The sequence below is a fragment of the Portunus trituberculatus genome, chromosome 36, assembly GCF_017591435.1.
Source record: "Portunus trituberculatus isolate SZX2019 chromosome 36, ASM1759143v1, whole genome shotgun sequence".
Classification (NCBI taxonomy): domain Eukaryota; kingdom Metazoa; phylum Arthropoda; class Malacostraca; order Decapoda; family Portunidae; genus Portunus; species Portunus trituberculatus.
The window spans coordinates 308432-327432 of record NC_059290.1 but is presented as its reverse complement, the minus strand read 5'-3'; the positions used below and the strand labels follow the sequence as shown (position 1 = coordinate 327432).

Genomic DNA, 19001 nt, shown 5'->3' with positions numbered 1-19001 from the left:
CATGGACCAATCAAGAATATAAAGACATGATAGATGACACAATAAGGAGTCTAACGAGAATCATTAGAGAAAGGAGAACAGTGTTATTAGTAGGAGACTTCAACTGTAAAGAAGTGGACTGGGAAAATTATGAAAGTGGTATGGGGGAAGAAGCCTGGGGAGAAAGATTCCTGAACCTAATGATAGACAATATGATGGACCAGAGAGTAAAGGAAAGCAGAAGATTCAGAGGAAACGATGAGCCGGCGAGGTTGGACCTGGTTTTACAAGGGTATACAAATGAACGATGATATAAGATATAAGTGCCCATTGGGAAAGAGTGACCATGTAATTTTAGAAATGGATATAGAAGAGGGAAAAGAAGATAGAGACGAATCATACAAAGAAGACCGACTAAATTACAGAAAGGCTGATATTGAGAATCTCAAGAACTATTTCAAATACGTTAACTGGGAGGAGATGGAAAACACTGAGAGGGTGCAAAAGAAATATAACTTATTTTTGGAAATATACAGAACAGGAGTCAGGGAATATGTCCCGAAATATAGACCTAAAGAAGAAGGAAAAAAAAGATTGGTTTAATGCAAGGTGTGCCAGGGCAAAGGAGAAAAGAGATGGAGCATGGAAAAGGTGGAGGAGAAATAGAAATGCAGTAAATAAGGAAAACTTCAAGACAGCGAGAAATGAATATGTTAAAGTGAGGAAGGAAGAGGAGAGAACTATGAAAGGGACATTGTCGAAAAATGCAAGGAGCAACCAAAATTGTTCTACAGATTCATCAATGGAAAAATAAGACAAAAAGAAACAATAGAAAGGTTAAAAGGAGAGAATGGGATGGTGGAAGACCCAAAAAGTATGGCAGAACTGTTAAATTGTAAATTTCAAGAGGTCTTTACTAAGGAGTCCAAATTTGAAAGGCCACAGGGTAATAGAGAGACCATCTATATGAAAGAGATTAAAGTAACCAAGCTTGAAATAAAAGAGTTAATGAAGGAACTGGATGAAGAAAAGGCAATGGGACCGGATGAAGTCTCAGGCAGAATACTAAAAGAATGTAGGGAAGAACTAGCAAGTCCTATATACAACATCATAAAATGCTCAATAGAAAATGGAACAGTACCAGTAGAATGGAAAAGAGCTGAGGTGGTTCCCATATATAAGAGTGAAAGGAAGGAAGAACCTTTAAATTACAGACCGGTATCACTAACTAGTGTAATATGCAAGATGTGTGAAAGAGTAATAAAGAAACAATGGATCGAGTTCCTTGAAGACAACAAATTATTATCAAATAGCCAATTTGGTTTTAGAAAAGGGTGGTCGTGTGTAACAAATTTACTGAGTTTCTACTCTAGAATAGTTGACAGAGTACAAGAGAGAGAGGGATGGGTTGATTGTATTTATTTGGATTTAAAAAGGCATTTGATAAAGTGCCACATGCAAGGTTACTGTGGAAGTTAGAGGAGAAGGGTGGCTTAAAAGGAAGCACATTGAAATGGATGGAAAATTACTTGAGGGGAGAGAAATAAGGACGGTAGTCAAAGATATGAAGTCCGAGTGGAGAGCAGTAGAAAGCGGAGTGCCGCAGGGGTCAGTACTGGCGCCAATACTTTTCCTCATATATATAAATGACATGCCAGAAGGAGTGAACAGCTACATAAATTTGTTTGCAGATGATGCAAAATTGTGCAGAGTTATAAGGCAAAAAGAGGATTGTGAAATACTGCAGGAAGATGTAAATAAGATCTGGGAATGGAGTAAAAAGTGGGAGATGGAATTCAATGTGGACAAAAGCCATGTGATGGAAATGGGAGAGTGAAAGACGACCAGTGGGAATCTATAAGATGGGAGATGGAGTAGAACTGGAGAAAGTAAAAAAGGAAAAGGATTTGGGGTGACGATGGAAGAAAACAATCAACCAGTAAGCCATATAGATAAAATCTTCAGAGAGACATATAATTTGCTAAGGAATATTGAATTAGCATTTCACTACATGGACAAAGAAATGATGAAGAAATTGATAAGTACTATAATAAGACCCAGATTGGAATATGCAGGGTAGTGTGGACCCCATAAAAGAAACACATAAAGAAGCTGGAGAGACTACAAAAAATGGCTACAAGAATGGTTCCAGAATTTGAAGGGATGACATATGAGGAGAGACTAAAGGCTATGGATCTACCAACTCTGGAACAGAGAAGGGAGAGAGGGGATCTGATACAAGTTTATAAATTGATCAACGGAATGGACCAAGTGGATAATGAGAAACTGCTCCTGAGAGAAGAATATGACAGTCGAAGCACAAGATCGCATAGTAAAAAGCTGAGGAAAGGAAGATGTCTAAGAGATATAAAAAAATACAGTTTCCCGCAAAGATGTGTTGAGACGTGGAACAGTCTGAGTGAAGAAGTGGTGACAGCAACGAGTGTGCATAGTTTTAAAGAAAAATTGGATAAGTGTAGATATGGAGACGGGGCCACACGAGCGTAAAAGCCCAGGCCCTGTAAAACTACAACTAGGTAAACACACACACACACACACACACACACACACACACACACACACACACACACACACACACACACACATTAATATCTGAATTTATCTATCTATCGATATATATATATATATATATATATATATATATATATATATATATATATATATATATATATATATATATATATTCCACAATCGATAATTTCTTCAGATATGAACAAATATTTAATATATCTCACAAAAGACGAAAATACATAAATAGTATACAAGTTTACTCGAAAACAGATTTGACACAAACTTCTCTATCCCTGTGATATCCAGTCTTGAAATGAGAGTCATCGGTAGTCATTGATATAAAAGCAAGTCCAGCCGGACCATCTAAGCCGCGCCAAATCGCCAGGAGCCACGCTCCCTGGAGCAACACTTAGCCACCACTCCCTGCCGTCAGATGAATCTCTTGGGACGCAGCACAAACCAGAGATGTTGTCCACGAGCTTCGCTATCAGTCTCACATCCCTTAGCCACACCATTTCACACAGTTGCTCCCAGGGTAGTTTGAATGTGAGATGGGAGGATTGGCTCCTCAGAATTAATGACTCCAAGCTGGGAAAGGTTAATGCCAACAACTGTAAAAACTTATTTGAGTAGCTGTATATGCATTCCAGTTTAGAAATGGACGGGAAGACAGCAACAGACCACGTCTCTTCAGGAATGTGTAGGGCGCTTCCAGAAAGGCGTAAATGTTGCAAACTTGGAAATAAGCTCAACATTGTCAAGACCCAGTCACCGCTATGATGTTCCTCTATATGCAGTTCCGTGATGCGCCGCCCGAAGGAAATAAACTGCTCTTTAGGAGGAAACCTGCTGGGTTGTGGGACGGGACCTGGAGCTGCGATCAGTGTCAATGTATGTACATGTGGCAAATCTTTACAAGATTCCAGCAACTCCCACAATAGTTTTTCAGTATCGGTGATATTGAAGACGTGAAGTTTCGTAGCATTTGGAAAATAACGGTATATTTGGGAAAAATATAAGTAGATTACAGTATTAGTTGTAAGATCAAGATTGTGCAGGCCAGGAACCTGCCTAGCTAGATCTGCATACCGTTTAACAACGAGCGAAGTGTCAATAAGCTTACTATGAAGTTGCTGCAGCTTTGGAAATGTAATGAGGAGGAGGAGGAGGAACTCAGAGGATACCTTACACCAGCCAGTGCACACGTCTATAAGATCAGGCCAGAAGGGTCTGAAACTGGGTTGTTTCCCTTCACATATGGCCTCTATCTCTTGTTGCAAGGATCCATCACACCCTATGAGCATCTTAGCCAAACCGTTCTCCTGTATCCTGGGCTGCCAGGCTTGGCGCTCACCTAAGTGTAGTACAGTCAAGGGACAGTCACGAGCTGCCTGGAGTACATCTGCTGAACAGTTGCCACCCAGCTTGAGGATTGAGAGTCTTTTGCAGTAAAGTAGCAGGCTAGTAAGAAAGTCCAACTCTGATCCCATATCAATACCTGTCAAGACAAGCTCCTGCAAGGGCAGGTCCTCACTCCATACGGGTACGGCTAGTGCAGGATTTAGTGCAGGCAACTGAGGTTCAGTTGGCACGAATGTCAGTGTGTGAGTTTTGGTAGCCAGAAGCGTCACCACGGCTGATGTAGCATCATGTACTTGAAACTGTCCGACGCGTTGAGAAGTGTGATCAAGTAGCGACTGGCAAAGAAGATGAGAGTGAAGTAGCGAGGTAGCGCGACACGCCAGACCCCTCCCCAGCGGCCAGAGGAGTTCCCACACCTGGCTAACAGCTGCCCATATTCTCTGTGGGGTCGATGCTGGATATTAGAGTGTATCAGTATTGGTGGTGAATTAATTTCCAAATAATTTCTTACCGTCATGTTTAAGGCCTATTCACACATCAGTGCCGTATTAGTTCCGTGTCAGTTAAATGTCAGTGAAATGAAGGACACTTCAGTGATATCAGTCCACTTACATCCGTACTACGTTGATAATTTTCAAATTGGCAATGATTGTCATGATTAATGTTTAAGAGCCATGAACACGTGAAGAAACGAAATTGCCAAATTGGGTACATGAAGCGTGAAAAGTGAAATAAATTGCTACTCAGTACATGCGGTTAACTGATGACGGAATAAACTTTTCCAGTACTTCTGAATGTGATTTTTTTTTAATGTAAGAGAGGGAAACTGGCCAAGGGCAACAAAAAAATAAAGAAAAGGCCCACTTAACTGCCAGTCCCCTTGCAGGTCAGAGGGTCAGCCAAAAGAAAAGGACAAATGTCTTGAAATCTCCCTCTTGAAAGGAGTCAAGTCGTAGGAAGAGGGAAATCCAGAAGCAGGTACGAGGTTCAAGAGTTTACCAGAAAAGGGTATGAATGATTGAAGGTACTGGTTAACTCTTGCATTAGAAAGCTGAGAATAGGAGTGAGAAAAAAGCCTTGTGCAGCAAGGCCGCAAGAGGAAGGGAGGCATGCAGTTAGCAAAATCAGAAGAGCAGTTAGAATGAAAATGGTGATAGAAAATAGCAAGAGATGCAACATTCCGGCGGTGAGAGAGAGTCTGAAGACAGTCAGTCAGCTGATGTGACGAAGAGCTTCAACCTATTGCTCAGGTAAACAGAGGCTCACCTGAAGAAGTAGGACACCACTAGAGAAAGGTTTTGATTAATTCCTTTGTTTTGGCTAACTCTCTCGGACCTGACCGTGAGCTGGCGACTAAGGTCTTTTTGTTTAACTCTTTCTGTTGCTCTTGGCCAGTTTTCCCATTTTATATTAAGAAAACTTGGCAAACTTTTCAGATGTTGAGTTGGCAATTGTCATTTTTTCTTTTCATGAAGAGGAAGATGCTGAACATAAGCTGGAAAAAAGAAAGAATATATATATGAAAAGATGTGAAGGAGAATTTGCTACTCTGCATAAGTTCATCGATGATGGAACATTTCTTCTAAATATGTTGTTTGAAACTTCCATCCATATAGTTTGGCAGTAACAAATCATGCAGAACAGAATAATTCTGCACCAGTTCAGTAAGTAATTCATCATGCATTCTTGTCGACACACTTATTCCACTCGTCTGATATCCGTCAAATACTGAAGGAAATTGGTGGCGTTGATATATATATATATATATATATATATATATATATATATATATATATATATATATATATATATATATATATATATATATATATACATATATATATATATATATATATATATATATATATATATATATATATATATATATATATATATATATATATATATATATATATATATATATATATATATATATATATATATATATATATATATATATATATATATATATATATATATATATATATATATATATATATATATATATATATATATATATATATATATATATATATATATATATATATATATATATATATATATATATATAGTTTTAAACAACATATTCAGGAAAATAAATGTATATTCTCTCTCTCTCTCTCTCTCTCTCTCTCTCTCTCTCTCTCTCTCTCTCTCTCTCTCTCTCTCTCTCTTTTTCACGGTTCAGAGATGGAATTGGCACAGAGTCAAAACACAGTATTGCGCCAGACATATGTGAACGCGTCAGTTGAATTCAATGTGGCTTTATTTATTTATTTATTTATGTTTCCATTGACACTAAAGCACTGAGTGAACACGGAGCTGATACGTTTCTGCTGTGTGTGAATTCAGCTTTGGGATGTACAACCAATGTGGCTATATATATAGTGTCAGGTAAAGGCACCTGAAATTATTTACACATATAGGAACGTCATAAAGGATGTTCATTTCTTGGTACATAATTTTATATACTAGTATGTTGAAAATATAGTTAAGAGGTTAATCTCTCTCTCTCTCTCTCTCTCTCTCTCTCTCTCTCTCTCTCTCTCTCTCTCTCTCTCTCTCTCTCTCACCTCTGCACTTTTAACGGAGAGTTGGTATGCAACGGTGGCGGCCACCAGCTCGTCCACACACAGGAATTCTAGCGTTTTGGGATGCATAAGCGATGTTCTGTGAAGAACTGGTTTAGTTGCGTCCTCTCTCATACCATGCACATTTGCCTTCCCATGCTGATAAATGATAAGACAAGTTAATTAGCGTATCTCAGACCTCACTATTTCATAAAAAGCTTTCAGGATAACGTTCCTTACTTTTCGCGCTACGATATAATCAATTTTGTTTTAGGATTTGAGACACTTAAATTTCATTAGTAATTATTCACATGAAAGAAATATCAAGATTACAAATAATCCGAATATGCGTGAACAGAATTCTGTAATGAAAGCAAGTATTGGTAAATTAACAAGGTCCTATATATTGCACCGCGTGACAGCCGAGATGGGTGAAGGAGCAAATAGAAGACTTTAAATTTGGTAGCGTCAACACCATCAGGTTCTGCACTCTCGTGTTTAAGATCAAGATTAACTGGCGTAAGAGATAATAGTGTTTATCACCTCGAGTGAATGTCAGTCTGGAGTGATGGCATACACAAAGAAGCTTTTCATGTGGACTAGAGGCTGGTGCGGAAATATATGTGTGGAATGAGAACCTCAGGAAAAGTACTATATCGGGTCAGAACTAACCATTACCTTTGCTGTATTGGTTTGCTTCCTGGCGCTTACTGTTTTCTCTCTCCACCTTACTGAAGCTGGAGGAAACATTGAAATGGTGGCATGACGTGTTTAATGCTTCCAACACTCCGTCTTTCTTCTCAGTCACCAACAGTGTGGCTTGAAGCTTCTGGGAAACACTTTGTTTTGGTAGATATTAGAGATAGCTACAGCTGTTCGTCAGCACGAAAGAAAACGTATACTGGTAATGGTAAACTAAACTCATTCACTAATAAATCGACAACTCATTAGTGTTATGGTAGCATAAAAAAAACTATATATATATATATATTCTCTAAAATTCCTGCAGGAAAGGATTTTTATTGTCTTTTTATAACATGCAAACTAAAATTCCGACCACAACAGTAAGAACTGGATGAAAACATATTGCTAACATTAACACCGAATTAAAGAATAATAAAGATACTTTTCACTGAGGATATAGACCAGCACAAATACTCCTTTACTAGAAACAACCAGAAGTTGATTGCTTTAAAGGGCTGCAGCATCAAATTCCCGCGTCCTGTTTAATGGCTACGCGTCAGCCTCACAAGCATGAATTGCTAGACCCGGACCAAGAAAAGCTACCAAACCTGGGCATTAACTCGCAAAACATTATATTGTCAAGACGCCAAAAAAGTCAGGCCCGCATCGAATGCGAAATCTATTAAACGACGCACATCACCTTGAAAGGAGAGGTGTACAGCTATCATAGAAGCAACTTTCAAGTAAGAATTAAAGTAATAGTAGAAGCGTGTAAAACAAGAAGTAACTTCAAGAGTAACTGAAAAAAAGACGCATTAAAGCGGCAGGGCAGCTGAAAACAATTAGCCAAATATCACGTTCACTTCATCAGACGAGCAGATGAAGTTGTTATACATTCGTGCCACAGTGATCTATATTATGCCTCTACTTTTTTTTTCAATGCATTTCATTAATGACATAACTAATACAAGCAAAAAATGGATTTACAACAAATGCGGATCACGCGCGCGCAAATCTGCTGATATTAAACAAAATTAATAACTAGGTTTAAGGCTTATGGGTATATATGGCTAGTAATTAATCTTAACTTTTGCTCATCCAACCATTCACTTGTCTGAAATCTTGTCCATTTTAGTGTCTTCCCTCTTTTTTTTTTTTTTTTTTTTTTTTTTTTGTTATATTGGTAAATCTGTCTACTTTTCGAGTGGGTAGACGTCAGTACACGGCTTTTCCACTTAGTAGAATATATATATATATATATATATATATATATATATATATATATATATATATATATATATATATATATATTATGGTGTTAGTTAATTGGCACATAATGTTTTCACCAGAATCATCTGGCAACTGCCGTAGCACAACACTGACCGCAACCGTGGGCGTGGTCTGTCAGCATATCTCAGTCAGACTACAAACTCTTCACTCGAGATCTGACTCAGTATTTCACGAGAGCTCATAGTGTTAAGGTGTTTCGCTCCGTCAGCTGCAGTACAAGGTAATTAATGCTCGTTTCCCGTCTCGTAACATAAGAAAACAATGGAAATTATACATGATAGATTTTGTATAAAGTACAAAACATGCCTAAATGCTATATAGTATTTCAACTTACCCTCCTTATTCTATACTATGTAGTATTTCAACCCGGCCCACCTGATCCTATACTATGTAGTATTTCAACCTGCCCTCCTCATCCATGAATTTGAAGCTCGAGACTCTTAACTGGACTCTAACGACCCGATCACTGAAGCTGTTCTACTCTACTACTCTATTTGAGAATCAGACTACACCTGTCTGTATATCAGCTGACAACAGGAGTGTTCGCTCTTATGCTGCTGGAGTGTTATTAATATTGTTCCCCTTTATTGTAGTGGGTGCAGTTGATCACCACAGTCGCCTATACTGGTCACCCAGTCAGTCTTCTCCATTACGGAAAGAGTTCGCACAGCTTATGAGCATAGACCGATCTTCGGGCAAGATCGACTGAGACCACACCACACACTGGGAAAGTGAGGCCACAGTCCCTCGAGTTATATCCCGTACCCACTTACTACTGGGAAAACAGGGGCTACACAATAAGAGACTCGTCCATTTACCTCGCTCCGCGCTGGGGACTCTAACTCGGGCCTTCTTTGTTGTGAGCCGAGTGTGTGTGTGTGTGTGTGTGTGTGTGTGTGCTGATGTGGCAGAAAAGTCTTCGCAAGGATCAACGCACAACAATAAACTCATTTTCTTCTCTTTCTTAAGAGGCAAAGGAAAAAAATATGTTCGTTTGGAAAAATATACATATTTATTTTGAAATCTAGGATCGGGTGATAATACACACCCGGTAACTTTTCCAAGGTCATGGACCACAACCTCATCTCTTCGTTATCCGTGACAGAACATAATACGTGCAGAGCTTTACGTTATCACGCAAAGCTCTGCACGTATTATGTTCTGTGTCACGGATTGGCTATGTGCATGAGTCCAGGTACTGCTGTCCATTCCCTATTCTGTTTCTTGGAACTTTACTGCGGTATCATTCCTCAAGTCGGATTAAAGAGAGATTGATTAATTGATTGATTATTAATATTTTGTTTGGTCTCCTCCCGTGGCAAAGCCTCGCCTTAACTTTACCTCTCCAAGGAGCGGTTAGAGCCACAGGAAGGCCATGTGAACGCGCAGCTAGGGCACGTCGCTTATGTACGGAGCTGCAGCCAGAGGCCAATAAGTACTACTACACCACAGATGACGAGGATGGTGTCGTATGACTGTGTTGTGTATCTTACCAGTCCAAAATGTACGAACAGTTCGATGTATAATAGCATTACAGGCTCGTGTGTGTGTGTGAGTGTGTGTGTGTGTGTAATTCACTGTTTTATCTGCTGCAGTCTCTGACGAGACAGCCAGACGTTACCCTACGGAACGAGCTTAGATCTCATTATTTCCGATCTTGGGATAGGTCTGAGACCAGGCACATACCACACACCGGGACAAGGTCACAACTCCTCGATTTACATCCCGTACCTACTCACTGCTAAGTGAACAGGGGCTACACGTGAAAGGAGACACACCCAAATATCTCCACCCGGCCGGGGAATCGAACCCCGGTCATCTGGCTTGTGAAGCCAGCGCTCTAACCACTGAGCTACCGGGCCGTGTGTGTGTGTGTGTGTGTGTGTGTGTGCGCGTGTACTTCCTAACTAGTACACGTGACTACAGTTCACGTGATCATGTGAACACTTGAGCCATGTACAGCTCAGTTTACACACAAGTAGTGATAATCAACTTGATGAGGGTTCCCAGCTGCCCGCGGTGTAGGATGGCTCACCCAAGGGCAATGGAGCCGGTGATCTCTCTCTCTCTCTCTCTCTCTCTCATCAGGCTTACCCAGAATCGGCGGGCTCATGGCAACAGATTGACTCAGGTTGCCAGATGGACAGAGACGTTCAAGGTGAGGCAAGGCAGTCTGCCCAGCCTTACGTACCCTGCCCTACCACAATGCCACTGTTGTCTTCACATTTGTTCATTCAACCTTTGCTATACGTTTATGTGATGCAAAACGAGAGTGAGGAGGCAGATATTGTGTGTTGAAAAGAAGGGACGAAATAGGTGATGATGAGATCCTAGAAGTGGGATGAGGGAATAAAGGGCAATGGGAAAAAGGGATGATAAGGGAGTAGAGCAGAGGATGAGAGTCAAGGAGGTAAGATACAGCGATGTAAAGGGGAAGTAAAAATAAAGGACAGAGGGAGATAAAAAGAAATAGTCACTGTTGATGAACTTCCTTATCAAAGTCAAACTACCAGAATTACATATAGTTAAATATGGCAGGGGTGGTGGTAGTAGTAGTAGTAGTAGTTGTTGTTGTTGTTGTATTATCATTATTATTATTATTATTATTATTATTATTATTAATAGTAGTAGCAGTAGCAGTACGTAGTAGTACTAGTGGTAGTAGTTGTTGTTGTTATCATTATTATTATGATTATTATTATTAGTAGTTGTTGTTTTTGTTGTTGTATTATCATTATCATCATCATTATCATTAGTAGTAGTAGTAGTTGTTGTAGTAGTAGTAGTAGTAGTAGTAGTAGTAGTAGTAGTAGTAGTAGTAGTAGTAGTAGTAGTTGTTGTTGTTGTTGTTGTTGTTGTTGTTGTTGTTGTTGTTGTTGTTGTTGTTGTTGTTGTGTGATGTAAACATTTTATTGTCAAGCACACTACCTAGCTACCACCACTCACCACAATGACCTTTATCATCCTGTTACCATCATTCGCCACAATCACCACCGTCATCATCGTCATCACCACTGTTGCCGTCATCAACACGGCCACTACCTTCACCATTTCACCGTCACCATTACTGTTACCATCATCATCACTACTGCCATCACCTCTACCACCACCAGCACCACCACCATCGCCACCTCTAGCAGGCCAAATAACTGGTAATACATAGACGACTCAATTAGGTATCGATGATCATTATTATGTTCCTGTATTCGGGAAAACTCAGTTCATAGGAAATTTATAAGTTGTTCTTGGACATTTGGCGGAATATAATGAATAGAATTTGGTTAGACTTCTCTTACAAAGTATGTCAATAACGTTCACCTACTCCTGTCCATTATGTGTTCAATTGCTTCCATTCCTTGGTCTTGCAGCTCCGCTTCATATAAATTATATAACTATTTGTCGCTGTGTGCGTATATGGCGACTTTCACCCATGCAGACTCCATGTACGCTAGATTGTAACAAAGCATTTCGAAAGGCATTAGAGAGAGAGAGTGTGTGTGTGTGTGTGTGTGTGTGTGCGCTCGTAACAATGATTTCTTTCAGAGGCAAAATAAAGTTATGCAACGTTAGGCAACATGAGCTCGATAGGGCGATGCGTTGCGGGTTAGGTTTATTTTTCTTTTTTCCATATGGTTAGCGATCAGCGTATAAAGTTGTCATGTATGAATTAACATAAAGCAAAAGCAATATAAGCCTAATATAACACATTATAATCCAAACAGTTAGACCTTTTTCCTTATGACTAATTAACAAATTTTAGTTCGATTACTGGTCATGAGATGACTGCTTTCTTTGTTTGATAAATTATTTTTTCAATGTTTCCTATCGGAGAATTACCGTATCGTTCCTTTGATCATGATAATTGATGAACGTATTCCCTTTGTTCCCGTGCACTGCTCAGTGTTACTAACCCTTGAAAGCTTCTTTGTTCTATACACCAGCGTTTCTTAACCTTTTCCGACCTCAGCACCATTGTAATGAGGTCACTGAGGTGTAGGCAGTCCATTACCACCTAAAGTGAACTGCAGTACTGCACGATCTTTTATTTTGTTCATTCTCCATAACGAAAACATTAGGATTCCAGTCCTATTGGCAAAAAAAAAAAATAAATAAATAAATAAAAAAAAAATAAAGTGTGGATCGAGGGTTTGTACAAATTCAGTTTTTTTCATCCAAGCTAAAATGGGCAAACACAGTTGAAAATCACTACTGATCACCCCGTGCTACTAGTATTGATATTCAACCACCATGCATTTAGCACTTCCCAGCACCTCCCTAAAATCAATTTTAGCATCCTTAGAGATGCTAGCACTCGAGGTTAAGAAACGTTGTTCTACACAGATACTAAAATTACCCTACATTTGCTTTCAACGCCATACGGCTCAGGTTGAAAGTGTTCATATTCTCCTTGATTATTTATATTGTTCCATGGAATCTGTGCTATTGTTCTCCATTTGGCACAGTAGGCAAAGTAATAAATCATATTTATATTACAGATCTTCCTATAAGAATAGTGATGTACATATTGGGCCTCTATGATTAAAGTTAAACCTCCTAAGAGAAAAGTTGTTGTTTTTTTTTTCCCCAACTTTGGCTACAACATGCATACTCAAACATACTGATCATGTGGGGCTGATCGTTTAATCAGCTAATTTCCTTCTTTTTTTTCAGATGAAGCCATGGGGCGAGAAGGAGTTTTGGGGACTCGGGGAGGAGTTTGATCCTGACTGGCTGCTGACGGAGGAACAGAAGCAGCTTAGGACCGATCTGATGGAAGTGTGCAGGACTAAGATCAGACCCAAGGCAGTGAGTGTTGTGGTTGTGCAGTAACTAGTCATGGACAAATGCGGCACCCTTGTATTGGAGCGGGTTGACGCAAAGCACCGTTGTACTGGAGCGTGTCTATGTACTTGCATGCAAAGAGGTTAACAAAATCATCATAAAAAAAAATGGTATTCCGTAAAATGCAAAGCTAGAAGTTATTGAATTGGCTCCATTCTAAAGGGATTTTGATGCTTCTCTCTTGACAAGTCCATGTAAGGAGTATGCTCTTCAATGTTTTGGCTTCACATATATGTGGTGGTTCCACCACCACATATATGTGTCTTATCACTCATTTATTTTGACTTCCACTCTTGTCTCTTTTTACACTGCCGCAAATGCATATTTTACTATCTTCTACGATTATTTTCTGCCAATTATTCTTCTGATCTTGCTCACTGTATGCCTCACCTCCTCCCGCGACCTCATTTTACAAAACGTTCTTTCTTTCACCCGTATTTTGTCCATCTCTTTTTATGCAAGAATTAACCAGTTTTTTTTTAGTCATTCATTCCTTTTTCTGGTAAACACTGGAACTATCTATATACATGCATGCTTCTGTATTTCCACTTCCTTTTCTATGGCTTGAATTCATTTAAGAGGATGATTTCAAGACATTTATTCCATACATGTGGTTAACTCTTTTGACCCTGTTCACGGACGCAACTTAGTGGACCTTTTTTATAATTTTCTTGTTATCCTTGGTCGGTTCCTCTCCTATATCGGGTCGTAATGAGGTATTGAGCTCCTGTGGTTTGCTTAAGACCTTTACCATTCGATGGTTGGACCATATTCTGAAACACCACTGAACTGCACCCAGACAGTATTCAAGATGCTTTAATTAAAGTTATATAGGTTGTTAAGGGATTCCTTTTCCGGTTCTAGAAAAAAATCTTGATAAGAGCTCTGTATCATAACAGGAGAAACTCTTGAAAACTCGGCAAATTGTCTCTGTGGCCTTTGAAGATAGTCGTGATAAGAGACCAAAGCGTTGCAGAACAGGGGCCTTTGAACCGCGACACTTAAACTTTTTTTTTTTTCTTAACGCAAGAGAGAGACCAGCCAAGGGCAACAAAATATTAGAAAAAAAGGCCCATTAGAAGTGAAGGTTCCCTAAAAGATTTGAAGGGGTTAGCCAAAAGCTAGGGACAAATGCCTTGAACCTCCCTCTTAAAAAGAAGTCAAGTCGTCACTATTATAGTTTTTCGCCAACACATTTCATGGATGATTAATGACAACAATAAATGTGTAACCAGGCGACTTCAATTCATAATTATTAAAATCAGTATCTGAATAGGACAAGAATTATTGGGTTCAATTTTTTTTTTATAAAATCAAAGAAAAAAAAGAAGGCCAAATAGAATGATAGGTGAATGGAATGGTTGTTGATGTTGAGTCATTAAGAAACCAAAAAAATAATTGGACAAATGTATGGATGAGGATGATGGGTAAAAAAGGGTAGTGTATATATTTCACACAAGGACTGCCATGTGTAGGCCTGTCGTCTTGCAGCTTCAATGATTTTTCTTATGTTTTATGTACCTATTAATTTGTGCAAGCTTGGTGTCAGTCATTTCAATACCTGTATTCTTTCATCATTTCCATATAAATATGCCTTTATAAATCTCTCAATAAATTTATAATGAAAAATTCCTTAATGCAATGTGTGTCACAGCACTCGGTATAGTTAAGTCGTTGTTTTCACATCCTGGTGTTCTTGCTGCAGATCGAGTGTGATCGCACGTACCAGTTTCCTAAGGAATCCATCAAAGCTTTGGGGGACATGGGACTGCTGGGGCTCATTATTCCGAAGGAGATAGGCGGGCTGGGCCATAACCATGTCTGTGCAGCGATGGTGGTGGAGATCCTGGCGCGCTACGGTTGTCCTTCCACTGCTATGATCTTCAGTGAGTCTTGTTCTCATGGGACTGGAAATTGATTAGAACTTAGTGACACATTGATTCCCAAACTTGCTTAATATTAATATCAGTGTGCCGAGGCACATATGTTTTTTGGAGCTGAGTTTTTGCAAGATTAGTAGCTACACCGGGGAATGGTCTCGCATACATTGTCATTAGCGTTGGTAGGTTATTCTTATCAGGATTACGGAAGGAAGCGTCTACAGAGATAGGAGGAGCCGAGTCGGCAAGAACATCAAAATAATTGCTATTCATTTGTATTAAACATTTTTATCTTAAACCCAAAATCATGTCATCAGACATTCATAAAATCTCATATACCCATTCCGTATCTCTGACCCCTCTCCTGATGTATTCTGTGGAGATTTTGCATTATTTTTTCTTATTGTAATGGTATTCTTCACTCTAGAATGTGTATGTTTTGTTTCATCAAAATATCTAATCGTTATAGCAGTAACTCAGCTAAGTTCATCAGTCTAACCTGTCTCTGTCTTGGCCTATTCCCCAGCCATGCACATCACGTCGTGCTCCACGCTGCTCTTCCGCTACCACAACAACCCTCACCTACAGCACCTCTTGCGCCGTATCACCAAAGAGAAACTCCTTGGGGCAGTGAGCGCCTCTGACCCGGCCACAGGTGAGAGAGAGAGAGAGAGAGAGAGAGAGAGAGAGAGAGAGAGAGAGAGAGAGAGAGAGAGAAGGGGGGAAGAAGAAATATAATGTTAATTTCAAATGACCTCTACATAAATTGTTTAGTACAAGAATCAACGAAGTCTGAAATTACATCAGTACTAATTTGAAATAAGGTTTTATTTCACCAGTTAAGTTACCTCACGATACATTTTGTTCCATCAGACTGTCATTATGTCACAAGTTGACACTCGTCCTTTGGTATTTTTTTTAATTTTTTTATTTTACGTAGGGAAGAGGGCCAGCCAAGGGCAAAAAAAAAGAAAGTTAGAAAAAGGCCCACTTGAGCGCTGGCTCTCCAAAGAGTTCAAAAAGTGCCAAAACCGTCAGCCAGAATTAGGGGAGCAAATGCCTCGATACCTCCTTAAAAGAAGACAAGTTGTAGGAATTCGGAAATACAGATGCAGGGAGGGAGTTTCAGAGTTTGCCAGTGAAAGGGATGAATGATTGAGCGTACTGGTTAACTCTTGCATTAGGGAGTTGGACAGAATAAGGATGAGAGGAAGAAGAAAGCCTTGTGCAGCGAGGCCGCAGGAGGAGGGGAGGCATGCAGTTAGCAAGATCAGTAGAACAGTTACCATGAAAATAGCGATAAAATATAGAAAGGGATGCAACATTTCGGCGGTGAGAAAGAGACTGAAGACAGTTAGTCAGAGGAGGGAGTTGATGAGACGAAGAGCTTTCGATTCCACCCTATCAAGCAAAGCTGTGTGACTGGAACCCCCAAACATGCGAAGAGTACTCCATACAGGGACGGATAAGGCCCTTATACAGAGTAAGCAGTTGGAGGGCGAGAAAAACTGTCGGAGACGCCTCAGAACACCTAACTTCATAGAAGCTGTTTTAGCAAGAGATGAGATGTGAAGTTTCCAGTTAAGATTATGAGCAAAGGACAGACCGAGGATATTCATTGTGGAAGAGGAGACAGTTGAGTGTCATTGAAGAAGAGGGATAGTTGTCTGGAAGGTTGTGTCGAGTTGATAGATGGAGGAATTGAGTTTTGAGGCATTGAAAACTACTAGATTTTCTCTGCCCCAATCGGAAATCTTAGAAAGATCGGAAGTCAGGCGTTCCGTGGCGTCCCCGCGTGATCTGTTGATTTCCTGAAAGGTTGGACATCTCTGAAAGAACGTGGAAAGATGTAGGGTGGTATCATCAGCGTAGGAGTGGATAGGGCAAGAAGTTTGGTTAAGAAGGTCATTAATGAATAATAGAAAGAGAGTGGGTGACAGGACAGAACCCTGGGGAACACCACTATTAATAGGTTTAGGAGAAGAACAGTAGCCGTCTACCACAGCAGCAATACAGCGGTCGGAAAGGAAACTTGAGATAAAGTTGCAGAGAGAAGGATAGAAACCGTGGGAGGGCAGTTTTGAAATCAAAGCTTTATGCCAGACTCTATCAAAAGCTTTTGATATGTCTAACGCAACAGCAAAAGTTTCACCGAAATCTCTAAAAGAGTGTAACAGTGACAGGTATGCTCTCATGAAGGTAGCAAAGTGAGAATGGGGGGATTAGCTGAGAGGAGAGGGGTGTTGGGCCCAGATGACGGGCTGCGCTTGAATGTCAAAAACGCTCCATCACATTGGCTGACCCGTTTGAGAGACCCTGGTGACAGGTGGGTACGGTGCTACGCTGGTCAGTGTGACAGGCGGGCACGCTGCTACACTGCTCAGTGTGACAGGCAGGCACGCTGCTACACTGTTCATTGTGACAGACGGGCACGCTGCTACACTGCTCAGTGTGACAGGCAGGCACGCTGCTACACTGCTCAGTGTGACAGGCAGGCACGCTGCTACACTGCTCAGTGTGACAGGCAGGCACTCTCCTCAGTGTAACAGACGTGCACGCTGCTACGCTGCTTAGTGTAACAGGCGGGCACGCTGCTCAATGTAACAGGCGGGCACTCTGCTCAGTGTAACAGGCATGCACGCTGCTATGCTGCTCAGTGTGACAGGCGGGCACTCTCCTCAGTGTAACAGACGTGCATGCTGCTATGCTGCTAAGTGTAACAGGGGTGCACGCTGCTCAGTGTGACAGGCGGGCACTCTGCTCAGTGTAACAGGCGTGCACGCTGCTATGCTGCTCAGTGTGACAGGCGGGCACTCTCTTCAGTGTAACAGACGTGCACGCTGCTATGCTGCCAAATGTAACAGGCGGGCACGCTGCTCAGTGTGACAGGCGGGCACTTTGCTCAGTGTAACAGGCGTGCACGCTGCTATGCTGCTCAGTGTGACAGGCGGGCACTCTGCTCATTGTAACAGGTGTCCGTGCTACTACGCTGCTTAGTGTAACAGGCGTGCACGCTGCTATGCTGCTCAGTGTGACAGGCGGGCACGCTGCTCAATGTAACAGGCGGGCACTCTGCTCAGTATAACAGGCGTGCACGCTGCTATGCTGCTCAGTGTGACAGGCGTGCACGCTGCTCAATGTAACAGGTGGGCACTCTGCTCAGCGTAACAGGCGTGCACGCTGCTATGCTGCTCAGTGTGACAGGTGGTTTGGGCACTCTGCTCAGTGTAACAGGTGTGTGTGCTACTACGTTGCTTAGTGTAACAGGTGAGCACGCTGATCAATGTAACAAGCGGGCACTCTGCTTAGTGTAACAGGCGTGCACGCTGCTATGCTGCTCAGTGTGACAGGCGGGCATGCTGCTCAATGTAACAGGCGGGCACTCTGCTCAGTGTAACAGGCGGGCACTCTTCTCAGTGTAACAGGCGGGCACTCTACTCAGTGTAACACGCGTGCACGCTGCTCAGTGTAACACGCGTGCACGCTGCTCAGTGTGACAGGTGGGCACGCTGCTCAGTGTAACAGGCGGGCACTCTGCTCAGTGTAACAGGCATGCACGCTGCTACGCTGCTCAGTGTGACAGGTGAGCACGCTGCTCAGTGTAACAGTTTGGCACGCTGCGCAGTGTGACAAGCGGGCACGCTGCTCAGTATAACAGGCAGGCACGCTGCTCATGTGACAAGCGGGCACGCTGCTCAGTGTAACAGGGTGGCACGCTCCTCAGTGTGACAGGATGGCACGCTGCTCAGTGTGCCAGGTGGGCACGCTGCTCAGTGTGACAGGCGGGCACGCTGCTCAGTGTAAAATATATATATATATATATATATATATATATATATATATATATATATATATATATATA

The 19001-nt window shown here is 41.1% G+C and overlaps 2 protein-coding genes across 3 annotated transcripts in view; one reads left to right on the top strand and one right to left on the bottom strand.

Annotated features, from left to right (window-relative positions):
- Window positions 1–2691: 2691 nt before the first annotated feature.
- On the bottom strand, window positions 2692–8264 carry LOC123513694. The gene is made up of 3 exons (XM_045271055.1): window positions 7122–8264; window positions 6447–6602; window positions 2692–4313 (listed from the first exon to the last, which is right to left on the bottom strand). Exons 1-3 carry the CDS (start codon window positions 7191–7193, stop codon window positions 2832–2834), a joined length of 1710 nt encoding a protein of 569 aa, XP_045126990.1. The 5' UTR covers window positions 7194–8264; the 3' UTR covers window positions 2692–2831.
- A 223-nt stretch (window positions 8265–8487) lies between these two features.
- Window positions 8488–19001, top strand: part of LOC123513693 (complex I assembly factor ACAD9, mitochondrial-like) — an 86555-nt gene continuing 76041 nt past the window's right edge. The window contains exons 1-4 of one of the 2 annotated variants that reach the window (XM_045271053.1): window positions 8488–8637; window positions 13089–13223; window positions 14965–15145; window positions 15666–15794. In XM_045271053.1, the coding sequence (XP_045126988.1) occupies window positions 13089–13223; window positions 14965–15145; window positions 15666–15794 (445 nt within the window). In that variant the 5' untranslated portion in view covers window positions 8488–8637. Of the gene's footprint in view, window positions 8638–13086; window positions 13224–14964; window positions 15146–15665; window positions 15795–19001 lie in introns of those variants that run through there. The other variant, XM_045271054.1, reaches the window with a different exon arrangement.